Source organism: Salminus brasiliensis, chromosome 19, assembly GCF_030463535.1.
Source record: "Salminus brasiliensis chromosome 19, fSalBra1.hap2, whole genome shotgun sequence".
Classification (NCBI taxonomy): Eukaryota; Metazoa; Chordata; class Actinopteri; order Characiformes; family Bryconidae; genus Salminus; species Salminus brasiliensis.
In genome coordinates, this window is record NC_132896.1 from 24,986,177 (window position 1) to 24,995,933 (window position 9,757).

The 9,757-nt window shown below is 41.6% G+C and overlaps 1 protein-coding gene across 1 annotated transcript; it reads left to right on the top strand.

The window, feature by feature from the left end:
- Positions 1-1,322: 1,322 nt before the first annotated feature.
- Positions 1,323-9,012, top strand: prps1b (phosphoribosyl pyrophosphate synthetase 1B). The gene is made up of 7 exons (XM_072662900.1): positions 1,323-1,647; positions 4,455-4,638; positions 5,669-5,767; positions 5,891-6,015; positions 6,174-6,347; positions 6,936-7,095; positions 8,242-9,012. Exons 1-7 carry the CDS (start codon positions 1,526-1,528, stop codon positions 8,332-8,334), a joined length of 957 nt encoding a protein of 318 aa, XP_072519001.1. The 5' UTR covers positions 1,323-1,525; the 3' UTR covers positions 8,335-9,012.
- The last annotated feature ends 745 nt before the right edge of the window (positions 9,013-9,757 follow it).

Here is a 9,757-nt window from a genome sequence, read left to right on the forward strand (position 1 = left end):
GTATAGTGTAAGGTGTGTGTGTATATAGTGAATGTATAGTGTATGTATGGTGTGTGTATATGGTGAATGTATAGTGTATGTATGGTGTGTGTGTATATGGTGTATATATAGTGTATGTATGGTGTGTGTATATAGTGAATGTATAGTGTATGTATGGTGTGTGTGTATATGGTGAATGTATAGTGTATGTATGGTGTGTGTATATGGTGTATATATAGTGTATGTATGGTGTGTATGGTGTGTGTATATAGTGAATGTATAGTGTATGTATGGTGTGTGTGTGTATATGGTGTATATATAGTGTATGTATGGTGTGTATGGTGTGTGTATATAGTGAATGTATAGTGTATGTATGGTGTGTGTGTATATGGTGTATATATAGTGTATGTATGGTGTGTATATAGTGAATGTATAGTGTATGTATGGTGTGTATGGTGTGTGTATATAGTGAATGTATAGTGTATGTATGGTGTGTGTGTATATGGTGTATATATAGTGTATGTATGGTGTGTATATAGTGAATGTATAGTGTATGTATGGTGTGTATGGTGTGTGTATATAGTGAATGTATAGTGTATGTATGGTGTGTATGGTGTGTGTATATAATATATAGCTTTTTCCACTCACCTTCACACCTGTGTTAATATGATGTGTCAATACACCTTTAATTTGATTTGATTCGATTTAGATTTTTGACTTTTGCTTTGGGTCTTTTACTTTTTTGTTATTTTGATACTGTAAAAGATGGAAACAAGCGTCCTGTTGCATAAAACGTTAAAGAAATGTTTCATCTTTAATGTTACGCCTTTTGGAAATCAGGTCAAAATGTACTTGCTTAGTTTTTCACAGTAACAGAGATTTTGACCAGGTGTGCCCAAATGTTTTGCATGCCTCTGTATCACAAATGCCAGTGATATACAGTATGCATTGGCATTCGTGGCCTCACAGAAAAAAAAGGCTTTTTAAAGCCTAGTTTAGATATATGGAGTGCAGAGTGAACAGTACATTTTAAACATTAACAGTGTTTGTGTACTATATTAATTAATTTTTTAATGAGGACATTGATGTTTAATGATGAACTAATGAATAAACTGACATAAACTATTATGTGTAATAACCTTTCCCAGACTGAATAGCTCACTTCACGGCGTGTTGCGTCCTTGGAAGGGCGAGTTCGGTTCCTCCACATGTCTACAGAACTGTCCTTCCCCCGCAAGTGCCCTAAGTAGGCCTCGTATCCGCCACGTGGCGCGTGTTGACATTCCCCCTGCAAGTGACGAGGGTGACGTCAGCACGAGTGGCTAGCGTGTGATCTCGCGCGCCATCGGGAGACTCGTGAGACCAACTATGGCGGAAAGGTAGGGAAGACGTTCACCTAACGGGGGGAGTTCAACATCGGGCAACAACATTTCACCGACATAACCAAGCTCCTCGCGCTCGAAGGGAGGCTGCCTTTTTAGTGCAAAGACCATTTTGTCATCTTCCTTTGTCACGCGCGCCACGAGTCTCCGGAACGCGGGAAAAGATGCCTAACATCAAGATTTTTAGCGGGAGCTCCCACCAGGATCTGTCTCAGAGGATCGCGGACCGCCTCGGACTCGAGCTGGGGAAGGTGGTCACGAAAAAGTTCAGCAATCAAGAAACCTGGTAAGTTAAACGCGGAGTTCTCGAAACCTCGCCTGTTACTTTGTTGCGTTGGCTACAAGTACCGTCTCCCGAGTGCGGCTGAGTTTCCAGCGCCATCGGAACTTGTAGTTCAGATAGTGCGGTCAGTCACTCCACGTGGGCTGGCGGAGACTACAACTCCCAGAATGCAGCGGGTACCCAGCCCGCTGCCTCTGCCGCGTTCAGGGAGCAGGCAGCGTAGTAACATGTCTGGAAGCGAAACTGCTTCACCCAGCTAGTGGTTAAGAATCCGGCGTGTGGTTGTGGTTCTCCTCGGTGTTAGGCCTGCAACGCGTAACTGCTACCCTTTTTAAAGTTTTATCAGCCCGTTTATAGACCAAAGCTGCGTCCAAAACCGCATAGCCACTTCCAGACTACTGAATGCGCTGCTTGTATGGGGTCTTTAGCCACAGTATGGTAGATAGTGTGTGGTGTTGAACACTGCCCGAATCTGCTGAATCAGTTACTGTGCAGTTACTAGATCAGCTTTTCCGATAGAAATAACATTTAGCACGTCTCGTGGCTTAACATCTTCTAAAATTGAGCATCAGGAGTTCTGGGTTGTCTAACGGTTAATTTTCGTTAATAGTGTGGTAGGTGGTTTGTAACGTTTGGTGATGGATGGGCGCGTCCTGAATGTCAGGAGCAGGCGCTGAGGGTTTGAGGGACCCGAGGGACACTAGTTTAACTAAAGCCTCATCTGAGCTGATGAATCTGAGGCTATTGTGGTTGAAATGATCAGTTTGTGTAGTAGTAGTATGCTGTGGCAGCTGAATTGGTGAAATTGAAATTACAATTGACTACAACATTAGTCCCTTATGGAGCCTTAATATAGAAAAGACACAACGGTACAACCACCTGAGAAGTGTAAAAGTACCATGTCAAAGAAACGTAATACTTCAGGAGTGAGTAAACCTTTAAAACTGCAGTGGAACAGGAATCGTCTGGCCTTTAATTCATTCTTTCATATAATTCAGTTCATACTGAGCGGTTTGAGGTGAAAGGTTTATTGTAGAGGCTCTATTGTAAAGAGAAGTCAGGGATGCGACGTCCACAAGGCAAATAGAGACGCTTTATTTGCTATTCAAAACCACCTGTAAACCCACACGTCACGTCTGAGCTTTAGGTGTAATGTTGGTGGTAAAATAGTGCTGTGCTCTTGATCAAAGCTTTCTCAAAACGGCCAGGCCTTCAGCAGCTTATTCATAGGTTTCCTATAAGTGGAGGTGTTGGAGATTTCAGAGACATTAGGCTCTTCAGACTTCTGGTTCCGATCACCACCCCTGTGGCCAATTCGGACTCAATTAGTGGCCCTAGAATGAACCGTTTTACACCAAACCACTCTGAATGACTTTTACTATTGAACTATTTAATTAGGCAAAAACAGGGTGGCATGCAAGCTGAATTTTAGCAATAAAAATATAATAATAAAAAAAAAAACATTCATCATACTTGTAAATGTATCTGCCCAACTCTGCTAACCACTAAAAAGTGTATTGACCTGACTGGCTGACTTTTATTTGAGAACAATTACTTAATTATGCAATGAATTAATTATAAATATTTAAATATTATAAGTGTAGAGCACCACACCAATAGCCAGATAATAAGTAAGATATGTTAACTAGCGTTCACACAGCAGGTGAAAGTGGCCCAGTGTGCAAAGCAACACTTCTCCACGTGACATGTTCATCCAACACACACAGCCAACATCGGTCATTGCTTACGATTAATGATCCTTTTCCAAGAGGTGAAGATTTGCGAAGCTAACTGCTGACTTTACTTTGAAACTTGTTGGAGGACAAACAGTAAAACACACTCAATTGACTTAAATAAAACACACTCAATTGAGCATCCAGGACAAAGTAAGTATGATGGAGAGTTTTTGTGTTTATCTTTGGTAGATGAACAAACTGAGAACAGAACCTCCATTACTTTCACTTACTTACAGTGACGAAGAACGTTATGGTAACAAAGGCAAAAATAAACCCTCAGACTGTGCATCGTATACGTATTGGATTTCATTACCACATATTAAAGTAGCCCAAATTGGAATGTAGTGTTGTTGGGGTTTTTTACTGTTCACGCTACCATGTCGTAATGCAATCGATGCATAAAGAACAAGACCAGAAGTAGGCCACTTTTTCCTGCTATGTGATCGTTCGTTATATTCAAAAAGAGATGAACTATTAAACGACTTACCGCAATTATGCAGTTTAGCTTTGCTTGTTTTGAATAGTTGGCATTAAGAATTGCATTATATTTTGTTTTGTGCAGCTAACAAAGTAAAGCAGCAAAATTGGTGATTAGCTGCTTTTCTTGAGATATCCTTACTTTGTAGCTAACATTAGCTTGTACTCATAGATAATGATATGCTAATTATTCAAATGTCCAGAGTTACACATTTCTCTTGAGTGTAAAAATATAAACGCTTGTTCTGCAAAAATAAATGATAACGGTATCATTAGCTACCTAAATACAAAACAAATAATTGATTCTCTTGCTTTGTTGCAGTTCCCAGTTAAAGGTTGTAGAACTGCTGTTTTCTTGAGCCCCGTGATTGCCTAAACGTAACTAATCTGTTTAAGCTGAGGGGGTGGGGTCAAGTTGCACCATTGCAACTTTGCTGCTATGTGATAATTGTGATTAGATATTTAGTACTAGCTAATCAGTGTTTTGCATACAATTGTGACAAGACTATGTTGTTTCACTTTTTATTACATTGTCATCATGACCCATAAGCTTGGCCTTGTATGTCATTCTGTTTGGGCTACTGTTTGCCGTTGCAGTGTGGAGATTGGAGAGAGTGTCCGCGGTGAGGACGTATACATTGTCCAGAGTGGCTGTGGTGAGATCAATGACAACTTGATGGAGCTTCTGATTATGATCAACGCCTGCAAGATAGCATCCGCCTCCCGTGTCACTGCAGTAATCCCCTGTTTTCCTTATGCTCGCCAAGACAAAAAGGACAAGGTAAGGCTGGACGTGGATCTACCCAGTAGCTGCTGAGTCGTACCCTGGTTAACTATCCATTATTCCCAGAGTGTGAAGGTCATTGTATGCAGATTGATTCCTGAAATTCAGGAGGGCTGATTTGTCAGTTAATGATTAAGTTATGGATTTAGACATGGGGAGCTGGTCCTTAATCAACAAGGTCTGTTTTCTCTGATGAACAACATAGAACCAAAAGAATGCTGATTCAGGTCTCTTGTTTTTAGAGGCCTGGTCTTTGCTTGAAACTCACACGGTTATGTTTGGCAGGGTAAAGATTCTTACAAAGGGAGCACTGCTAGGACTTAAATAGCTTTTGGTGCTTCGCATCAGTGAAACTGTTTGTCCCTGTTGAGGTCAGCGTTGAGGCATTAGAAGTTGCTGTAATTGCAGTAAGCTATTTAGGAATGCGCCAGTGTGGGATGTTTTTCCACTTAAACGTCTACAGATGCTGGTCCCAATGCCAAAACGCAAAAAAGGTGATCCTGGAAACACAGATTTGAGACCTAACTTAAATTAACATTAATCCTGACTGTACACTGTTTTTGGTGCATGAACCAAAGAAGACGACAAGAAGTAGACCCACGGTGGTCCAGTGGATAGAGCACTGGGTTACTGATCACAGGGTTTGGGTTCAGTCTCTGGGTGCACCAAGCTGCCACTGTTGGGCCCTTTAGCAAGGCACTTAACCCTCTGTGCTTCGGGGTTCACTGTAGCATGGTTGACCCTGTGCTCTGACCCCGGCTTTCTAAGCTGGGATAAGAAAAGAAGAAAATATAATGATGTATAAATATATATAAATGTCAAGAAAGTGTCAGGAAATGTGGAATATGAACCCTTTCTTTTTAAAGATAACTGTCCACCATTATTGTAATTATTGGGGTCATGGAAGCATTTCTAGCATGGTGGTACATATAAACAATAAAAACTTGACTTTTATTCAGATGTGTGCATTTATCACGGCTTCTAATCAGACCTGTCATCAGTCATTTTTTTCTTTTTCCCTCTGCAGAGCCGAGCGCCCATCTCTGCTAAGCTTGTAGCCAACATGTTGTCGGTCTCTGGTGCAGATCATATCATTACCATGGACCTGCATGCCTCTCAGATACAGGTGAGTTTAATGAAGCCAGACTAAGTTGCCATTTAACTTTACTTATTTTACTATTTCCCCCCCTCATTCAGTGTGTCTGTTCAGTTTTCTGGTGGTTGTTCGCTGAACTTGGGGTGTTTTCAGGGTTTCTTTGACATTCCTGTGGACAACCTGTATGCAGAGCCTGCTGTGCTGAAGTGGATCAAGGAGAACATCCCTGAATGGAAGAACTGCACTATTGTCTCACCAGATGCTGGAGGAGCAAAGAGGTCTGCATGGGCTTGTTTTTAATGTGTTCTTATATGCAATTACTCTCAATCACAGAAGAGGGGCACACTAGTACAGGGTGTTTACCTTGCTACCCTGTAAGTGTTGTTTTGCTCGCTTTGACGTAACTCTCACCCTAAATGTGTTTTTCCATGGGCAGGGTCACTTCCATAGCAGACCGGCTGAATGTTGACTTTGCCCTCATTCACAAAGAGAGAAAAAAGGCTAATGAGGTGGATCGCATGGTCTTGGTGGGAGATGTGAAAGACCGCGTGGCCATCTTGGTCGACGACATGGCCGACACGTGTGGCACCATCTGCCATGCAGCTGACAAGTAATTCACATCTTATGTCCTGATGTGGTGTTCTGTGTGTTAATTGTTTGAGCAAACTTAATGTTGAATTATAATTATAAACTAATCTGGGAATTGTGGGATTACAGCTGCATCCTGTATTTTTCATCTATATATACTGTAGGCCAAAGGTTTTTGGACACCTCCGCATCCAGTGTTTCCGCTACAATCAAGAGTTTTAAAAGGAGTTTGTCCCTCTTTTGCTAAAGCCGTCTTTTTAGAGACTTTCTGCTAGATTTTGAAATGTTACTGTGAGAATCTTATTGCATTCAGCCAAAAGAGCATTAGCGAGGTCTGGTAATGTTGGCTAGAGAATGCAGTTCCACTGATCTATGGCCATGTGGTGTGGTGGGATTTGACTATGTGAACTTAGGCTCAGGTGTGGCTTCTCCAGAGTGTTACATTCTATTGACTGTGCTTTTCTATGCATTCGAACACACATCAGCTTTGGATTCACAACAGAATTAAATAATATGTAGCTGTGCATCCCTAAACATTGTAGTGTGTATTAATGATCCCAGATCCTAGGGTAGTTATGCTTTTCCTCCTTTCTCTTTTGTATTCTTCTAGGCTGATATCAGCAGGCGCCACCAAGGTTTACGCCATACTCACCCATGGCATCTTCTCCGGCCCCGCCATATCGCGTATCAACAATGCATGCTTTGAGGCCGTAGTTGTGACTAACACCATTCCACAAGAAGAGAAGATGAAGCATTGTCCTAAAATACAGGTCAGACACCAGTGTTCTTAATAGAAATAGAGATGCACATTTAAAGGGCTATTTACCCTAATATATTTGCAAGGTTTAAGTAATTCAAAGTTCTAAATGTCCAGTATTACTGTACCATAGACCGTTTAGTAATGAGGTGAATTTGTGGTGCTTAGAGGCTTTGGTTAGGTTTATTACCTAAAGTTATGGTTAACTTTATTGTAGAAGAGTATTTTATTACGTTAATGCTAAAAAGAATAATAAAGAACTAGCAAATGAGTACATTTGACCTGCAGGAGTAGGATAATTCCTTTTTTAAGATGGCCAGCCTGCAGAAGACTGCAACATGTAAAAGGCAAAACCATACCAGAATATATGAAAATACAGTTTACATATTGAGGGCAAATTTTTTTGTGTTTTATAGAGAGTGTTTTATAGAGAGTATAAGGATCACCACTCCTGATCCGAGGTCATTTAAGGGTCTTCATATTCTGCAACGAGAGAGAGAGAGAGAGAGAGAGAGAGAGAGAGAGAGAGAGAGAGAGAGAGAGAGAGAGTGAGAGAGAGAGTGAGAGAGAGAGTGAGAGTGAGAGTGAGAGTGTGAGTGAGAGTGTGTGAGTGAGAGAGAGAGAGAGAGAGAGAGAGAGAGAGTGAGAGTGAGAGTGAGAACAACCTCTCCTAGAAAGATTAAATCAAACATGGTCAGATGGTCAATAGTACAACAATTCAAGCTCTATCGGGGGGGGGGGGGCAGTATCTACCACTCTTGGGAGTCTACCCTTGATCTGAGCAACACACCACTGCTGGTCTCAAGTCCCTTATAAACCAGTAGGTCCCAATTTACTCCAGGTGCATCCTCTAATCACTATCGCCTACACCTATTCCACTAGTGGCCAGCAGAGGACATGCACAGAGTTGTGTATAGTTATGTAGTTATGAGTTATGTTTAAAGGTCATCGAATACCTAGTACTGAGGCACCACTGTATCAGATAAAATATTTAGTTGTAGTGTTATTGTAGATGATTGTAGCTGATTTTACATTAGACACCTAAACTGTACAACGCAGGTTGCCTCAAAATTACAGCTCTCTTTACCAATGATGAGCAAATCTGTGGTATTGCGAGCAATTCACCATAATGATGTTTTTCATTTCCCTTTTCATGCAGGTTATTGATATTTCCATGATCCTAGCTGAAGCTATTCGTCGGACCCACAACGGCGAATCTGTCTCCTATCTTTTCAGCCACGTTCCTTTGTAACCTTGCCTTCTTGGTGCTTGTCCATTTGCTTTGTTACCAAAAAGAGTGGGAGCCTGACCCCAGAATCCTCAGCAGTGGTGTCCTGCTGCAACCTCACGTTGTCCTACCCCAAAGGGAATCGACCTCCAGTGAAATCACAGCGCCGGTCATGCCACCCATGCCCTCCCTCCATTGGAGTGTTCATCTGTAGTTCAGGATTCTAGCAAGACTTTCTAAATTCTTTTCATTGAGGCTGAAACACCGGACTATGAGTTCCTGTCTCGCATCCACCTTTTTGTTACAGTACACCGACTGTGTAGATGACTTGTTACAGTTTAATTTATTGAGGCCTAATTTGTATCAGTGGCAGGAAAAAAGAGGTCTGAAGGTGGCATTGATGCCGGCAGCCTGTTTAAAGAATGTTTGTATCTGTGTTTTGTGTTTTGTTTTTTCTTTGGCATAGATTTTCGTCAATGCTGGGGATTGTAGCTCGGGGTCTCTGCAGGCTGGAGCTTCCTTGACAGAGTCTGTTTGCCATTTTTTTTTTTTCCCTTTTTTTTTTTTTTTTTTAATTTGTATGGCTTTTTTTCCCTGAAATCATTTAGTCACACTTTTCTTAGGATCCATCTTTTATATATGTTGATTTTCTTTGGTTGGATAATCCATTTCAAATTGTGTTCTTATTAAAGAATTGTGACAACAAGCAAGGAACTTTGCTTTGATGGTCTGTGTTAATCATTCAGTTTTGCAGCATTTACAAATATTTGTAGATCTCTGCTTATCCAACATTTTTAATGAATCAAGGAAGATTAATAGGGAGTTTGTCACCCTTTTGCAGCTGTAACTACTACTATTCCGGACAGTGGTGGCTCAGCGGCAAGAGCACTTAGCTATTGATGGCGGGGCTGTGGCTCGGCAAGCTGCCATTGGTGGGCCAAGCCCTTAACCCTGTCTTCTCCATGGGCGACGTGGCAATGGCTGCCACGCCTCTTGAGCGTGTGTTCTCACAGTCCTCTGTGTGTGGATTGAAGTTGGAAGCCAAATTTCATTTGTATGTCCAGTGTGCGACACAGAAGCAACAAGGAATTCAAACACCGAGCCCACCAAGCAACTTATACAATCGTTCTTTGATCATAATCGAGAAGAAATGTCACGTTTATTTGAGGTCATACCGTCCAGCGCTAGTTGGAACATTGCTGTGAGGATTTGATTGCATTTAGCAACACAAGCATAAGTGAAGAGGAAACTGGTGATTGAATGGTTAGCTGTGGATCACAAACAGCACCCCAGCTGATTGCTCTGCTCCACAGCCTAATTCTGAGAGACTATATTTCCCTCCAGCTGGCACAGGGCTTTGGTGACCTTATGCGTACGTGAACGTCCCTGTCCATTGATGGTGCTTTCCTTTAATATCAGGAAAATTATAACTCAGAAATGGGTGAGA

Excerpts from the sequence above, each read along its gene's own strand:
- prps1b (XM_072662900.1), top strand. The coding sequence starts at position 1,526 with ATGCCTAACATCAAGATTTTTAGCGGGAGCTCCCACCAGGATCTGTCT. Across the intron at positions 1,648-4,454 it reads TTCAGCAATCAAGAAACCTG|TGTGGAGATTGGAGAGAGTG; the intron begins GTAAGTTAAACG and ends TTGCCGTTGCAG. Across the intron at positions 5,768-5,890 it reads TGCATGCCTCTCAGATACAG|GGTTTCTTTGACATTCCTGT; the intron begins GTGAGTTTAATG and ends GGGTGTTTTCAG.